Below are 17,368 nucleotides of genomic sequence, written 5' to 3' on the forward strand. Positions count from 1 at the left end.
GAATACAGAAGAATAAAGCACAGAGATAATGGTTAAGGATTTATTGATTAATTAAAGTAACAAAAGTTCTGATGATGTGTTAAAATAAAATCATCAAAACAAAACACTGTAACAGAAAATGTTTAATGTAACTGAGATATTCCATTAGTGCAGAAAAAACACCTAAAAATGTCACATTTTCCTCCAAAACTTCACCAGAAATCAATAAATCAGTAGGTTTGTCATGTGTTTAAGTTGCTCTTTTAGTTTATTCATATAAATAAAAATAAAACTACTTCATTTGATCTATTTTATCTACACTATAAATTCAGATGTATTTCTTTCAAAGCTAAAACAACAGTGAAAGGTATTGATCGCATTAGCATCGACTAAATTCACCACAACCTGTTAAATATCAAACGCCACCAGATTCTAGATTAGGGAAGCGCTGACATTTCCCACAGTCTTAAGGTCCTGAATGCAACACCCAACCACCAGCTATTATTTAAAGTTGTCACATTATTTCTTTTTTTTCCTCTCTCTTCAGTTCAATATTTCAAACTTGTGATTTTTTTTCTTATACATTTTGGTTTTTAATCTGAGAATTTCTTCTTTCTTCTCAGATTCGTGACTTCATAATCGTACGGATTTTTTTTTTACTCAAATTTAATCTTGAATACGTTTTTTCACTTGAATTTCTTCCTTTTTTTTTACAATTGTTTTCTGTAAATGTTCGACTTTGTGTGGAATCCTTCAAGTTTTTTTCTTCCTTTTTTTCTGTTGTATCTTGTAGTTTTAATAAAAGCTGAATATAATCTGTTTCTGGATTCATTCCTGAAATAATAAATGAATGACAATTAAATTCACGTTAAATGAAAAAGAAGAAAATCCCTGTTTTTATGACTAATCATCATCACCATTATGACAAAGCCGTTTATTCGGAGTCAAACCCGTCAATCATGAACTTTGACCCCTCCTGCAGTCCCGCCTCTGGCCACCTGGCGGCGTCACCGTCAGTATGTAACAAAGTTTGCGGGGAAGATGCCCACACGGCCGTCGTCCGTTTGCCCCTCCCACCAGTCGTACTGCGACTCGGTCCGGGTGGTGACGGTGATGCGGTCACCGGGGCTGAAGCTCAGGTCGCCGGGCTGCTGACCGGTGAAGGGGTGGGTCGCCGTGACAACCAGTGCCGCGCTGGCTCCACCCTCTGACGAAGCCCCGCCTTCGGAAGAAAATAGAAAACGAAACAGAATCAGAACAAAACAAAAATACGATTCATAGCTTCGTGTTGAACTAAAAACAACTTTATTGCTAATTTGAATTTGATTTAATTATTTATTTACTGATCATTAAAAACTTTGTCAATAATTTAAATAATAAGGATTTCATTACATAAGACTTTATATAAAAAACATACATATCAGAACAACTTTATCACATTTTAGTGACATTATAAAACCTTTTTAAGTAGTTCTTTGTGTACGTTTTATCATAAAAGTGTCAGAAATGGATTTAAGGGCATTATCTTCTACTATTACATTGTGAAACATCTAAAACACAGCGAGAATCAATGAAAATGAGACAAAAGCGAACAAAAAAAAAAAAACCCACAAACTTGTACATTTACAAGAAAAATTAGGAACAATTTACAAAAAAAAATATCAGAAATTCACAATTTGGGATTAAACGTGTGAAAAAAAATCTAATTCAGATCATGTCTGAGATTATAGTCATAAATGTGAGAACAAATACAATATTCTCAGACGTTTGTACGCTTCTGATATTTTTATTTAATAAAATGCTCACAAACGACTGAAAATAAAGTAAAACAATCAAATCTGGCATTTTATTATAGATTACATTTATTTACCTACAATTATTCCTATTAATGTAAAATTAGTTTTTAATCCTTAATGTTTTTAATTTACTCGATGTGTTTTCATTTCAGTATTTTTAGATTAAAAAAGCCTGATTGATATGATTTACTGTTTGAAATGTAAAATAAACATTAACATATTAAGACAATGTTTAAAAGACTTTATTTTCTGTTTTACATATTAAACAAAAAAGGCCTCCTACCGTGGTCGTTGTTTCTGGACTTGAACTGACCTGGAATCAGAAGCGAACACAAACACATGTTGAGGTGTTGAAGCGTGCGTCCACCAGGTGGAGCTGCATGACATCTGCATGAACCAATGAAAGGCCTCCAAACACTCACCTGATGTTTCAGATTTATACACAGACACACTCGGATACAGACGGTTTACAGGCTCTGAGGACGAAACAACGCATCGGTTATTGAAGCAGAAGAGGTCTTTTATTGAGAATGTTTTGGTCGTTCATCGTTGAATTTTCTGGTCAGTTATGGTTGAATGGTTTGGTCGTTTACTGTGACTGTTTTGGGCGTTTGACGAATGTTTTGGTCGTTTATCATGAATCTTTTGGTCAGTTATGGTTGAATGTTTTGGTCTTTTACTGTGAATGTTTTGGTCATTTGTCAGTAAATGTTTGGGTCCTTTATCATGAACGTTTTGGTCATTTATTGTGAATGTTTTGGTCGTTTGTCAGTAAATGTTTTGGTCGTTTATGGTAAACATTTTGGTCATTTATTGTGAATCTTTTGGTCATTTGTCAGTAAATGTTTGGGTCCTTTATCATGAACGTTTTGGTCATTTATTGTGAATGTTTTGGTCTTTTATCGGGAATGTTTGGTTATTTACTTGTAGTTTTAGTCGTTCAGCTAAGGTTGTGGTCATTTCCTGGTGTTCCTTACTGTTGCTGGTTGCCGGTGGTGCTTGGTAACTGGTTGCCGGTGGTTGGTAACTGGGCGGTGGAGGTTGGTAACTGGTTGCTGGTCTCTGCTGAGAAGGGGCTGGAGGTCTGGATGGTGGAATCGATGACTGCAATACGACAGAACTCAATCATCCATATCCCCTTTTATAAAAAAACCCAACCCTCGCCCAGTGACATGTGACGGGTTCCACACCTTGACGTTCAGGTGCTTGCTGGTCCAGTCGGCGGTGTAGGCCTCGGTGTAGGCCTCCAGGATGTGGTACAGGTCGTAACACTCCGACGGAGGCTCCACGTCACCGTTCAAAATGGCCGACGCTCGGATGTCTTGAGAGTAGAACCTGAAACCGGGCAGAAAATCAACCTCACCAAACTGGTATCTACGTCAACAGATCCCAGTGGGCGTGGCCGGGCCGCGGACGTACTTGCGGTTGGTTTCTTTGCGTTCGATGAGGTACGATCCCTCCAGAGAAATACCAGCAAACAACCCTCTGGATCTGCAGTAGGTGAAGACGGCGGCTGTGCTGCGTAGCGCCACATCCGCCTCCACATTCCTAAACAACAAACATAAAGGTCTTTAAGGTTCAGACCTGGGTGGTGTTCCACAGGGCATCACCCTTGATCCTCTGTTATTCTCTGTTTTTGGACATTTAACTTTTTTTTTTTTTTATTTCTATTTTATTTGAGGATGTCTAGCTTGTATTTCGCTTTAGTTTTTAGTTTCTCTATATAACATGTACAAAATTTTAAACTTATTTTATCTTGTCTTTTTAGCTTCTCTGTTGGATTTTCAGACTTTTTTAACCTGTCTTTTAACTTCTGTCTGTAAAAGTCAAAGAGTTTTTAGCTTCTTTGTGTTATATTTACAAAGTGTTTAACTTGTATTTAGCTTCTCTCTGCAAACTTTCATGAGTTTATAGCTTATTTTATTCATTGATTTATAGATTTTTAGCTTGTTTTAGCTTTTTTCTATTAAAATATAATAAGGTTTTAGCCTTTCTGTGTTAAATTTAGAGGCGGCGTTCCACAGGGCCACACCCTAGGTCCTCTACTGTTCTCTGTTTTTAATAATTTGACTTATTTTAGAGGAAGAAGAACAGATAGAAATGATGGTATTTTCTGGTTCTTTAAGAGGGTTCACTGCAAATAAAAATTACTTCTAATGATAGTATTTATTTCGTATAGAATTACAACTTTACTGCCATTATCTCTGAATTCTTTGGGTGATGTTTTACCATTTTCACTTAATTTTGAATGAAAACTCAGAAATATACAATAAATACTTCACAAAAAAACCCAATCTAAGCTTAATTTTAGACATATTTTTAAGATTTTAGTTCAATAATAAAGTAAACTATAAACTACAGCTGTTATTTGTCAACGGTAACACACATCTATTGTGACGTCACTATTTACCTGTGAGTCAAACATCTGGCCCCGCCCACCTCCCCCTTTCAAACACGAGCTGAAACCTGTCGGATGGCCCTAAACACCACATCCCTGTGATTCTAAAATTAACAGTCTGAGGTAAATCTCTGCTGACGGGTGAACAGACATCGACTTCATGTCAGTTTGTGTTTTTGCTTCAGGCTTCAAAACACAGACTGTCATTAAACGCCTCATAAATCATTAAAACATCAGCTATAAGTTACATCACAGGCTCCAACTACAGACATTATACCTGTTTTTGAATGATGAAAGTTTTAGTTTGTATTTAATCTGCCTCGCTTAGAGATCGAGACTGATTTGACTCCATATTGACCCAGTTTCGACCCTTTTCTGACTCAGTTTCAACCCTGTTTTGATTTGGTTTTGATACAATTTTAACTCTTTTTGGACCCTATTTTGACCCAGTTCCGACTCCGTTTGGCCCAATTTGGACCTGGTTTCGAACCGGTCCAGACTCAGAACCGGTCCCACCTGCCCATGGGTCCCACGGCCACTGTACAGTTCCCACCCAGCGTCAGGTTTCCTCCTTTGGTGAAGGCCTCAATGGCTCGCCGCTGGTTCAGGATGATGACCAGGTCCGACACCTGATGGGTTTCACAGACAAAACATTCAGAGGTCAGGGGTCGTCCACAGGAAACACCAGAACCGAAGAGACACCACTGATGTGAGCAACAAGTAAATAAACACAGAACCTGCCGGGGAGGACGACACAGATTTACAGCATTAAATGTGGGATTTCAGACAGTGGAGCGAGGACTTGAACACATCGTCTGTTTTAACGAATGAAACGTGACGAACAGGAAGTAAAATAAAAGGCAGATACTCTGAAGCTCCACCCACCTCCACTCCAATCTCGAAGCCTCCGCCCAGACCGGCGATGCCAATGGCTGATGGCGCCGACCAGCCTGAAAACACACATTCCATCGACAACAACATCAGAACCCCTGAAGAAGAACAGCAGAGGTCATGTGACCACGTCAAATGACTGAGCTCGACTGCAGGGGATGTGGTCTGTTACCACGGCAATGCAGATGTTAAGTTTAGAGAAAAAATAAACTGATTCTATGGTTAAAGAGGAAGATGAACACCAACAAAAACAAGATTAAATGACTTTTAGGGGCTTATTTTAGCTTCTATCTACCAAATTTAACCAGTTTGTAGTTTCTGTCTGTCAAAGTTAAAAGCTTTTTAGCTTATATTTAGCTTCTGGAAGTAAAAATGTATCCATTTTTAACTCATTTATAGCTTCTGCTGGTCAAAAGTAAAATGCTATTGGATTATTTAAGCTTCTGTTTGTAAAATTTGAGCTTGTTTTTAGCTTCTGTCAATAAAAATGAATCTGTTTATTTTTAGTTTCTGCCCATAGAATTTAATCAGTTTCAGCTTATTTTAGCTTCTGTGTATAGAAGGTAAAAGGTTTTTAAGTTAAAATGACTTGGTCCATTCAATTATTTTAGCTTCTACTCATTGAATTTTCCAGTTATTAGAGTATTTTAGCTTCTATCTGGAAAATGTTATCAGTATTTTAGGTTTTGGATTTTTTTTTTTTTTTTTTACATATAAAACACTTCTCATAAACAGTGTAAATACAGTACAGGCCAAAAGTTTGGACACACCTTCTCATCCTTCGCATTTTCTTTATTTTCATGACTATTTTCTTTGTAGATTCTCACTGAAGGCATCAAAACTATGAATGAACACATGTGGAATTATGTACTTAACAAAAAAGTGTGAAATAACTGAAAACATCTCTTATATTCTAGTTTCTTCAAAGTATCCACCCTTAGCTCTGATGACTGCTTTGCACACTCTTGCCATTCTCTTGATGAGCCTCCAGAGGTAGTCACCTGAAATGGTTTCCTAACAGTCTTGAAGAAGTTCCCACAGATGCTTAGCACTTGTTGGTCCTTTTGCCTTCACTCTGTGGTCCAGCTCACCCCAAACCATCTCGATCGGGTTCAGGTCCGGTGACTGTGGAGGCCAGGTCATCTGGCGCAGCACTCCATCACTCTCCTTCTTGGTCAAATATCCCTCACACAGCCTGGAGGTGTGTTTGGGGTCATTGTCCTGTTGAAACATAAATGATGGTCCAACTAAACGCAGACCGGATGGAATGGCATGTCACTTCAGGATGCTGTGGTAGCCATGCTGCTTCAGGTTGCCTTCAATTTTGAATAAATCCCCAACAGCGTCACCAGCAAAGCACCCCCACACCATCACACCTCCCCCTCCATGCTTCACGGTGGGAACCAGGCATGTAGCATCCATCCGTTCACCTTTTCTGCGTCGCACAAAGACACGGCGGTTGGATCCAAAGATCTGAAATTTGGACTCATCAGACCAAAGCACAGATTTCCACTGGTCTAATGTCCATTCCTTGGGTTTCTTGGCCCAAATAAATCTCTTGTGTTTGTTGCCTCTCCTGAGCAGTGGTTTCCTAGCAGCTGTTTGACCATGAAGGCCTGATTCACGCAGTCTCCTCTTAACAGTTGTTGTAGAGATGTGTCTGCTGCTAGAGCTCTGTGTGGTATTCATCTGGTCTCTAATCTGAGCTGCTGTTAATTTGCGATTTCTGAGGCTGGTGACTCAGATGAACTTATCTTCAGCATCAGAGGTGACTCTTGGTCTTCCTTTCCTGGGGCGGTCCTCATGTGAGCCAGTTTCGTTGGAGCGCTTGATGGTTTTTGCGACTGCACTTGGGGACACATTCAAAGTTTTTGAAATTTTCTAGACTGACTGACCTTCATTTCTTAAAGTAATGATGGCCACTCGTTTGTCTTTACTTAGCTGATTGGTTCTCGCCATAATATGCATTCTAACAGTTGTCCAATAGGGCTGTCAGCTGTGCATCAACCTGACTTCTGCACAACACAACTGATGGTCCCAACCCCATCAATAAGGCAAGAAATTCCACTAAGTAACCCTGACAAGGCACAGCTATGAAGTGGAAACCATTTCAGGTGACTACCTCTGGAAGCTCATCAAGAGAATGCCAAGGGTGTGCAAGGCAGTCATCAGAGCTAAGGGTGGATACTTTGAAGAAACTAGAATATAAGAGATGTTTTCAGTTATTTCACACTTTTTTGTTAAGTACATAATTCCACATGTGTTCATTCATAGTTTTGATGCCTTCAGTGAGAATCTACAATGAAAATAGTCATGAAAATAAAGAAAATGCGAAGAATGAGAAGGTGTGTCCAAACTTTTGGACTGTACTGTATGTACAAACAAGTGTAAAATGATGGTGCCCCCCAGTGGATGAGTGTGGTGGTGGGTTTATGTCTTACGTCTGTCGGCGAGTCGGGCGATGACGATGCCACTTCCTCCTCGGGCCGTGATCATGAATCCAGCCTTGATGACAGAGATGATGGCCAGACCCTCAGCCTTGGCGATGACGTGAGCTGCACAGCACCACAAAAACACACCAAAAACATGCTGTAAACATGAAAAAACACACAAAACAAACAAAAAACACACCAAAAAAGGACAGAAACACACCAAAAACATGCCAAAAACAAACAAAGCACACAAAAAATATACCAAAAAGAAATCAGACCAATGGTCCTGTAGCTTACCGGCCAAATTAAAAACTTTGGGAAATGTATCCAGATGCCATTTATTCTCCCCCAGTTCTGTGTATTTATTCTATTACAGAAATAGTCCATGTTTTGCTCATATTCCAATCAGATCTGTAAAAAATTCAAATTCACACTTGATATCATTGATACTGTTTTATTGGATCAATCCACTTCCTATCTGTTATAATGGGAACATTTTTCAAAGTCACACCAAATCCAGAATCAGATCCAGATCCAAATAATTGCAATCCCTTGTGTTGACATCATCATAAAGAAGCTGTATACCAAGTTTGAAGTCAATCGGAATTGTAGTTTTGGAGAAGACGACGATTGAAAGTTTTGTGACGGACGCCGCCGCCGGACGCTGCATGACGACAATAGTTTACAGCCTGTCGGCCAGTAAGCTAAAAAGGACAGAAACACACCAAAAACACACCAAAAACACACTAAAAACATGAAAAAAAACACACAAAGCACACAAAAAACACACCAAAAAAGCACAGAAACACACCAAAAACACGCCAAAAATGCACAAAAGCCATAAAACAGATGAAGTTATTCTTGCTGCCTCCACCAGAAGGTCATAAGAATAATATGTCTCACTTTGCTTTGTGTGTTTGTGCGTTTGTTTGTTTGTTTGTTTGTTTGTTTGTTAGCAGGATAACTCAAAAAGCTATGGATGGATTTTCATGAAATTTTCAGGAAATGTTGATACTGGCACAGGGAAGAAATGATTAAATTTTGGCGGTAATTGGGGGAGGGGGGGCAGATCTGTCTTGGCGGAGGTCTGCGCTCTCCGAGTGCTTTTCTTGTTTATCACATAAAATCCAAAAGTCAACATACGAACCACAGTTCAACATACGAGTGAATGTATGGAACCATTTGGAGGAGGTGAAAAAAATTATACAATAAAATGCATCGAAAATATTAAATAATAACAACAATGAGAATTTACAGTTGGTCTGCTTAGTAAATATAATATAAAAGACTTGAGTTTGTGGTATTTGGTTTATATATATTTAATTCATTTTCTGTTTTTGTTTCCTGGTGGGTTTTTTCATATTTTACTGATTTTTGTGGATTTTCTGGTGGTTTTGTTCATATTTTGTTTATTTCCTTGAAGGCTCTGTTGGTATTTTGTTTATTTTCTGATTGTTCTGTTGGTATTTTGTTTATTTTCTGATGGTTCTGTTGGTATTTTGTTTATTTTCTGATGGTTCTGTTGGTATTTTGTTTATTTCCCTGATGGTTCTGTTGGTATTTTGTTTATTTCCCTGATGGTTCTGTTGGTATTTTGTTTATTTTCTGATGGTTCTGTTGGTATTTTGTTTATTTTCTGATGGTTCTGTTGGTATTTTGTTTATTTTCTGATGGTTCTGTTGGTATTTTGTTCATTTCCCTGATGGTTCTGTTGGTATTTTGTTTATTTTCTGATGGTTCTGTTGGTATTTTGTTTATTTTCTGATGGTTCTGTTGGTATTTTGTTTATTTCCTTGATGGTTCTGTTGGTATTTTGTTTATTTCCCTGATGGTTCTGTTGGTATTTTGTTTATTTTCTGATGGTTCTGTTGGTATTTTGTTTATTTTCTGATGGTTCTGTTGGTATTTTGTTTATTTTCTGATGATTCTGTTGGTATTTTGTTTATTTTCTGATGGTTCTGTTGGTATTTTGTTTATTTCCTTGATGGTTCTGTTGGTATTTTGTTTATTTTCTGATGGTTCTGTTGGTATTTTGTTTATTTCCTTGATGGTTCTGTTGGTATTTTGTTTATTTCCTTGATGGTTCTGTTGGTATTTTGTTCATTTCCCTGATGGTTCTGTTGGTATTTTGTTTATTTTCTGATGGTTCTGTTGGTATTTTGTTTATTTCCTTGATGGTTCTGTTGGTATTTTGTTTATTTTCTGATGGTTCTGTTGGTATTTTGTTTATTTCCTTGATGGTTCTGTTGGTATTTTGTTTATTTCCTTGATGGTTCTGTTGGTATTTTGTTCATTTCCCTGATGGTTCTGTTGGTATTTTGTTTATTTTCTGATGGTTCTGTTGGTATTTTGTTTATTTCCTTGATGGTTCTGTTGGTATTTTGTTTATTTTCTGATGGTTCTGTTGGTATTTTGTTTATTTTCTGATGGTTCTGTTGGTATTTTGTTTATTTTCTGATGGTTCTGTTGGTATTTTGTTTATTTCCCTGATGGTTCTGTTGGTATTTTGTTTATTTCCTTGATGGTTCTGTTGGTATTTTGTTTATTTCCTTGATGGTTCTGTTGGTATTTTGTTCATTTCCCTGATGGTTCTGTTGGTATTTTGTTTATTTCCTTGATGGTTCTGTTGGTATTTTGTTTATTTTCTGATGGTTCTGTTGGTATTTTGTTTATTTCCTTGATGGTTCTGTTGGTATTTTGTTTATTTTCTGATGGTTCTGTTGGTATTTTGTTTATTTCCTTGATGGTTCTGTTGGTATTTTGTTTATTTCCTTGATGGTTCTGTTGGTATTTTGTTTATTTTCTGATGGTTCTGTTGGTATTTTGTTTATTTCCCTGATAGTTCTGTTGGTATTTTGTTTATTTTCTGATGATTCTGTTGGTATTTTGTTTATTTCCTTGATGGTTCTGTTGGTATTTTGTTTATTTCCTTGATGGTTCTGTTGGTATTTTGTTTATTTTCTGATGGTTCTGTTGGTATTTTGTTTATTTTCTGATGGTTCTGTTGGTATTTTGTTTATTTCCTTGATGGTTCTGTTGGTATTTTGTTTATTTTCTGATGGTTCTGTTGGTATTTTGTTTATTTCCTTGATGGTTCTGTTGGTATTTTGTTTATTTCCTTGATGGTTCTGTTGGTATTTTTTTCATTTCCCTGATGGTTCTGTTGGTATTTTGTTTATTTTCTGATGGTTCTGTTGGTATTTTGTTTATTTCCTTGATGGTTCTGTTGGTATTTTGTTTATTTCCTTGATGGTTCTGTTGGTATTTTGTTTATTTCCTTGATGGTTCTGTTGGTATTTTGTTCATTTCCCTGATGGTTCTGTTGGTATTTTGTTTATTTCCTTGATGGTTCTGTTGGTATTTTGTTTATTTTCTGATGGTTCTGTTGGTATTTTGTTTATTTTCTGATGGTTCTGTTGGTATTTTGTTTATTTTCTGATGGTTCTGTTGGTATTTTGTTTATTTTCTGATGGTTCTGTTGGTATTTTGTTTATTTCCTTGATGGTTCTGTTGGTATTTTGTTTATTTCCTTGATGGTTCTGTTGGTATTTTGTTTATTTCCTTGATGGTTCTGTTGGTATTTTGTTTATTTCCTTGATGGTTCTGTTGGTATTTTGTTTATTTCCCTGATGGTTCTGTTGGTATTTTGTTTATTTCCCTGATGGTTCTGTTGGTATTTTGTTTATTTCCCTGATGGTTCTGTTGGTATTTTGTTTATTTCCTTGATGGTTCTGTTGGTATTTTGTTTATTTCCCTGATGGTTCTGTTGGTATTTTGTTTATTTTCTGATGGTTCTGTTGGTATTTTGTTTATTTTCTGATGGTTCTGTTGGTATTTTGTTTATTTCCTTGATGGTTCTGTTGGTATTTTGTTTATTTTCTGATGGTTCTGTTGGTATTTTGTTTATTTCCTTGATGGTTCTGTTGGTTTTTTGTTCATTTCCCTGATGGTTCTGTTGGTATTTTGTTCATTTCCCTGATGGTTCTGTTGGTATTTTGTTTATTTTCTGATGGTTCTGTTGGTATTTTGTTTATTTCCCTGATAGTTCTGTTGGTATTTTGTTTATTTCCTTGATGGTTCTGTTGGTATTTTGTTTATTTCCCTGATGGTTCTGTTGGTATTTGGTACCGGGGATGAGTTTGTCGGGTCCGTTGCGGTTGGAGATCTCGGTGAAGTCCCTCAGGATCTTGGCGGCCTTCTTGGCCTCAGACTTCAGATTGGACGGGATGGGATTACTCACTACAAAAACACAGAACACACACATTTCACGCTTTTTCCGCCATCAAAAACCCAGTGTTGACTTTTCTAATCTTATCTTCATCTTTCCCCCGGAGACGTTTCCTGGTCTAGAAAAGCTGTGATTGTGTCCGACATGAAGCAGAAACATTTATTACAGTCACCCGAACACATCATAAAACACCATTAACGGACAAAAACACTGAACATTGAGTCTGTTAGAAGAAAAACAGCAGAGGGTTTCACTCCATAAATCCACTCTGAGGGAAAACTGGATCTGATTCAGGATCCATCCATCATTAAATGTTAGAAAAATCACAGAAGAAGCAGAAATACGACCATTTATCCATGAGGTTGAATTTAACATGTGAAAACAAGAAGAGTTGCAACTACTAATCAACAAGAAAATGACATGAAAGGTACGACGTGATGAAAATGTAAAAAAAACCTCAACAATAAGCCACAAAAAAAGATGCAACAAGAAGAAAATTATGCAAAAATCACAGGACGACATATAAACAAAAGACAGAAAAGATTCAACAAGGCAAAAAACAACAAAATAAAACATGAAAAAGACACAATGATGATTAAAAAGCTGACATAATCCTGGGATCATCAAACCGAACCCGTTATCAGTGAATAATGAAACGTCACGAATGTAGAAACGTACATCGATGTGTTCACACGGCCACGCCTCCATGTGATCAGCGTCGCCGTGGAAACGCCACCACATCAGCACATTCCACACATGACACAAAAAACACAACACAAACCAGGAGAAACCACCACCGTGGGGGGGCGGGGCCTAGTGCGGAGGGGGAGGGGTTGAGCGTGGAGAGGGTGGGGCAGGGTTCAGAGGGGGAGGGGCTGATCCCAGAGTGGACGGACTGGATGGATCAGACAGGAAATGGGTTTCGGTCGATACCCCAACAATCTGGAAGCTCATCAACCAATGAGAAATGCAGAAAAACACCACATGACAACAGAAAAATTTGTAAAAAAACAAAAAAACAAAAACAAAAAAACACAACAAATATGAAGAACAGAAAAATTAACAAAAATTTAACAAAAATGAAAAGTATGAAAAAAGAATCAAAAAATTATAACGTAAACAAAAAATGAAAAAAAGGAAAAAGGCCCCCCAAAAAAACAACAAAGACAATGAGAAACAATAATAAACAATGAATCAAATGAATCAAAATCATTAGAAAAATGGAGAAAATTAACAATATGAACTAAAAACAAAACAAACAATAAAAAAAAAATACAAAACAGAAATGAGTAAAATACACAAAAAAAAACATTAACTCAATTTTTTTTTTTTCATTGAAAGGGAAAAAAAGATGCAGGAAAAAAAGAAAAATGAGCAAGAAATTTAAAAAATAAACAAAAATATAATAAAATAATGAACAACATGAACAAAAAAATATCTTAAAAATTAGGCAAGTAAATAAATACATAGATGAAATTCTTAAAAAATAAGAAAATTCAACTAAATGAACCAAACTGGGAAATAAATCAATAAAATGAACCAATAAATTGAACAAAATCCGGAAGAAATAAAACAAGTATGAAAAATTGAACAAAAAAATGAATAGAATGAACAAAAATGGAAAAACTTAAAACAAACTAATGAAAATACAAAATAGTAGGAACTACAAGGGAAGAAGAGTAAATACAAACCCACAAACAACATTATAAAGTAACAAAAAACAGCCAACAACTGAATAAAAAAGAAAAGACAAAACAACAGTAAAGAAGGAAATAAGTCCGTTTGGACAGGAGTTCAACTTCCCCTTATGAAGCCACGAGGCTCGTGTAAACAACAGGTAAACAACAGGTAAACAACAGGTAAACACCTGTAAACACGGGTACACCCATGCCTAACAGTCTGCTGTGAACACGAGCCTCCATTAAAGTCAATACCCTTACTTTTCTCCTTCTTCTTCTTCTTCTTCACCTGCTCCAGGTGAGCTCCGTCTCCACTCTCTCCACTTCCGCCTCACACGAAGCCGCGCGCACACGCGCAGAGCTTTGACCCAGAGTCATGTGACCCGGTGACTGGGAAGGGCGGGGCTACAGGAGGAAAAACCACCGGGTAAATTTAAAGGACCAGACTGGAACGCGTTGTCATGGAGACCGGCCCGGCGGAGGGGCGGGGCCTGTGAGGGCAGAGAAGAGAGAGAGAACTGTTGAAGTGAACACTGGGGCGGGGCATGCATGTTTAATGTTTTACCAGTGGGATGGGGAAGTTTACATTAAGTGATTGCATGTTGTTAATTTAGTTATTATTATTAATAATAATAATAAATTATTATTATTGCTCACATTACTTATTTAGTTATATATCATTATTATAACTACTATTACCACTTTATTATTATTGTTAGCATTATTTAGAGTATTGTAAAAAAAAAAAAAACATATATATTTGTATATATTACAATATTCTAACATAATTATGTATTATTATTATTATTATTATTATTATTATTATTATTATTATTATACATTATTGTGGCAATTATATTATTTATTATTCCTAGTGTTTCTAATGTGTAATTGCCTGTTCTTACTACTGTTTCAAAATTAATTGTTGTCATCATTATTTTCTCATTTTCATTTTTTACTGGAACCTGAATTACCTGAAGTTATATCTAATCTAATCTAATCTAATCTAATCTAATCTAATCTAATCTAAATAAAACTAATGAAGACCTAAACAGCAAAAAAAAAAGAAAGAAAAACAAAGAAAAACAAACAAAACAAAAAAAACAACAACTAGATAATAATAAATAAACAACTAAAACAAATAAAAACTAATTTCCATATGCAATAATGGGTGGAGCCCCTCTCCACCTGCTCAGGTGTTCTGTCTCATGTTCTTGAAAAGCGCTCACACCTGCAGGTTGGCAGTGACAGACACACCTGGGTGGAGCTGACCCCACCCCCCAGCTGTCACTCACTAGAACCTGCCCAGGTATGGCAGGTATGTGATGGAGGTTGGCACGACGACAGTATTTATTTAATACCTGTAAGCACGAACTGGACAGATGAGTCATCACCTGAGACTCATCTGGGTTCACTGTGTTTTATCTGACTTCAACCTAAATAATAAAACAATAACATACAAAAGAACGTTCAACAATCCACCAGTTCTAAATATTCACACACTGTATAAATAATGTTAGAAACTTAAGCCATGTGCATTAACGTCAGCTGTTTATAGATCGCTCATAGGACGGGGACAAAGCTGCGAATTCTACGATGAAACAGCTAAATATAGACAAAACAAACTAAATATAAACAAAACAAACTAAATATAAACAAAACAAACTAAATATAGACAAAACATATTAAATATAGACAAAACAAACTAAATATAGACAAACTAAATATAGACAAAATGAGTAAAAACAAACTAAATATAGACAAAACAAACTAAATATAGACAAAACATATTAAATATAAACAAAACAAGCTAAATATAGACAAAACATATTAAATATAAACAAAATGAGTAAAAAGAAACTAAATAGAGACAAAATGAGTTAAAAGAAACTAAATAGAGACAAAATGAGTTAAAAGAAACTAAATAACTAAATATAGACAAAATGAGCTAAAACAAACACAAACCTGTTAAATGTACAATAAAACAAGCTGCATATCAGCCTAAAAAAGAGTTGAATGAGTTTTCAGTTGGAGTCCATGTCATTTCCTGACAGTTTGAGGTATGAGTGGACGTCCTGACCTCTGACAGGTGCAGGTCCTGAACCCGGTCCTGGACCAGGTGCAGGTCCTGAACCCGGTCCTGGACCAGGTGCAGGTCCTGAACCCGGTCCTGGACCAGGACTACTCATTGTGTTTATTTGCGGTCCAACCAGCTCGGCTGCAGCTTTGGCACTGACTTTCCATCTCACACACCTTCTACAGTTCGTCTAATTACTAGAAATGACTCCAAGCCATATTTTAGGCGTTCGGAGCCAAACAACTCAGACGCATCATTACTTCGTCAACGGGTAATTATATCCTGGGTATCATAAGTAGAGCGGTTGCTGTGGTAACAGCCATGCTGAAGCGGCGGTGTGGCAACCGCGGCGGCATTCGCTTCAAAAATGAATCACGTGTGACAAATCAACGTCAGGTCGACGTGTTAAAGGTGATCAGTTTGGTTTCATGACAGGCTCGAGGGCACAAAGGAAATATTGAGTTTAAACATGAACTGGAGCAGAAGCCAAAGTCAACAGAGCTGAAATGTGGTTGAGCCTGTCAGAGACACGACGACTGGCAACGAGTCCACGAACTGGAGGACTGAACCGGGTTCAGGTCCTCACCCCCATCCACCACACATATGTAGACGTACACATAGAACAGACGAAATTGATGAAATATGAGCTAAAACAAGATGAAGATGAGCTACAATGAGCTAAAACTGGCCAAATATGAGATAAAATTAAAATAAGCTGAGATAAATTAATGAGATAATGAGCCAAATATGACATAATGTGAGATAAAATGAGCTACAAATGAGTTAAAAAGAGCTAAAACAAGCTGAATACGGAATAACATGAGCTAAAATGAACTAAATATGACATAAAATCAGATAAAACAAGCTAAAAGTATACTCAAACAAGCTAAATATGAGGAAAAATGAAGAAAAGTCAAAAAAGGGCTAACATTTTACAGAAAATGAAACTAACATTCTGCAAATTCTACCAAGAGAAGCTAAAAACTAAATGTTTCAAACACATTCTACAGCGATAAGTTATAAAAACACAACATAAAAAGTGTAGATTTGACAGAACACGTCCACAGGTCAGGTTTATATGCAGGAAGCAGGAGTGGATTCACAGCTGAGTAACACAAGTTAAAGATGAGATAAAACGAGTAAAAATGAGTTCAATACAGACACAGAAACAGAGAAAACAGAAGCCGCTGACTAGTTCTGTTTGTTCAGTGTTTTTGGAGGATCAGACAAAGGCAGCGTCTCTGTGACAGACGACTTTATTTGTGTTTGTACACGATGAACGGAGAGCAGCAGCTTGTGCACGAGTGACGGCAGCTTGAACATAAATACACATGAACACCAGTGGGAGCATCAGAGTCCACATCAGAGTCCACATCAGGGTCCACATCAGGGTCCACATCAGAGTCCACATCAGGGTCCACATCAGGGTCCACATCAGAGTCCACATCAGGGTCCACATCAGGGTCCACATCAGAGTCCACATCAGAGTCCACATCAGGGTCCACATCAGAGTCCACATCAGGGTCCACATCAGGGTCCACATCAGGGTCCACATCAGAGTCCACATCAGAGTCCACATCAGGGTCCACATCAGGGTCCACATCAGAGTCCACATCAGAGTCCACATCAGAGTCCACATCAGAGTCCGGCTCAGGGGTCGGCCATTTCCTCTTAAGGCTTTAAACGAACACGTCCGTCCTCTGAAAAAGACAAAACACTTTTGGTCCAAAACGTGGCTGAAAAACCATCGGTCCGAGTCTTTGAAGGAACGGAAGACGATTCTGTCTGTTTGTACGAAAGTTCCAGAAGAACGACCACACCTGACGCACCACTAGAAACCAGTACGAGGACCACTAGAGTCCAGCACAGACCACTACAGACCACTAGA

The 17,368-nt window shown here is 37.3% G+C and overlaps 1 protein-coding gene across 2 annotated transcripts; it reads right to left on the reverse strand.

Moving 5' to 3' along the window:
- Nucleotides 1–29: 29 nt before the first annotated feature.
- On the reverse strand, nucleotides 30–13,812 carry sh3yl1 (SH3 and SYLF domain containing 1). 2 transcript variants are annotated; one of them, XM_030153468.1, is made up of 11 exons: nucleotides 13,665–13,812; nucleotides 11,625–11,735; nucleotides 7,506–7,619; nucleotides 5,059–5,123; nucleotides 4,690–4,802; nucleotides 3,195–3,323; nucleotides 2,966–3,110; nucleotides 2,753–2,879; nucleotides 2,198–2,251; nucleotides 2,059–2,088; nucleotides 30–1,201 (listed from the first exon to the last, which is right to left on the reverse strand). In XM_030153468.1, coding segments are annotated over exons 1-11 (1,098 nt in total). In that variant the 5' UTR covers nucleotides 13,666–13,812; the 3' UTR covers nucleotides 30–992. The 2 variants fall into 2 exon arrangements, with proteins under 2 accessions (XP_030009328.1, XP_030009336.1); XM_030153476.1 differs by lacking the exon at nucleotides 2,059–2,088.
- Between the last annotated feature and the right edge of the window lie 3,556 nt (nucleotides 13,813–17,368).

The sequence above is a fragment of the Sphaeramia orbicularis genome, chromosome 2 (genome assembly GCF_902148855.1).
Source record: "Sphaeramia orbicularis chromosome 2, fSphaOr1.1, whole genome shotgun sequence".
In the NCBI taxonomy this organism is placed as follows: domain Eukaryota; kingdom Metazoa; phylum Chordata; class Actinopteri; order Kurtiformes; family Apogonidae; genus Sphaeramia; species Sphaeramia orbicularis.

Coding starts and splice junctions, on each gene's coding strand:
- sh3yl1 (XM_030153468.1), bottom strand. Junction 3,111..3,194: donor CGCAAAGAAACCAACCGCAA/GTACGTCCGCGG, acceptor GCCCGGTTTCAG/GTTCTACTCTCAAGACATCC. Junction 2,252..2,752: donor ACCACCGGCAACCAGCAACA/GTAAGGAACACC, acceptor TTTCGTCCTCAG/AGCCTGTAAACCGTCTGTAT.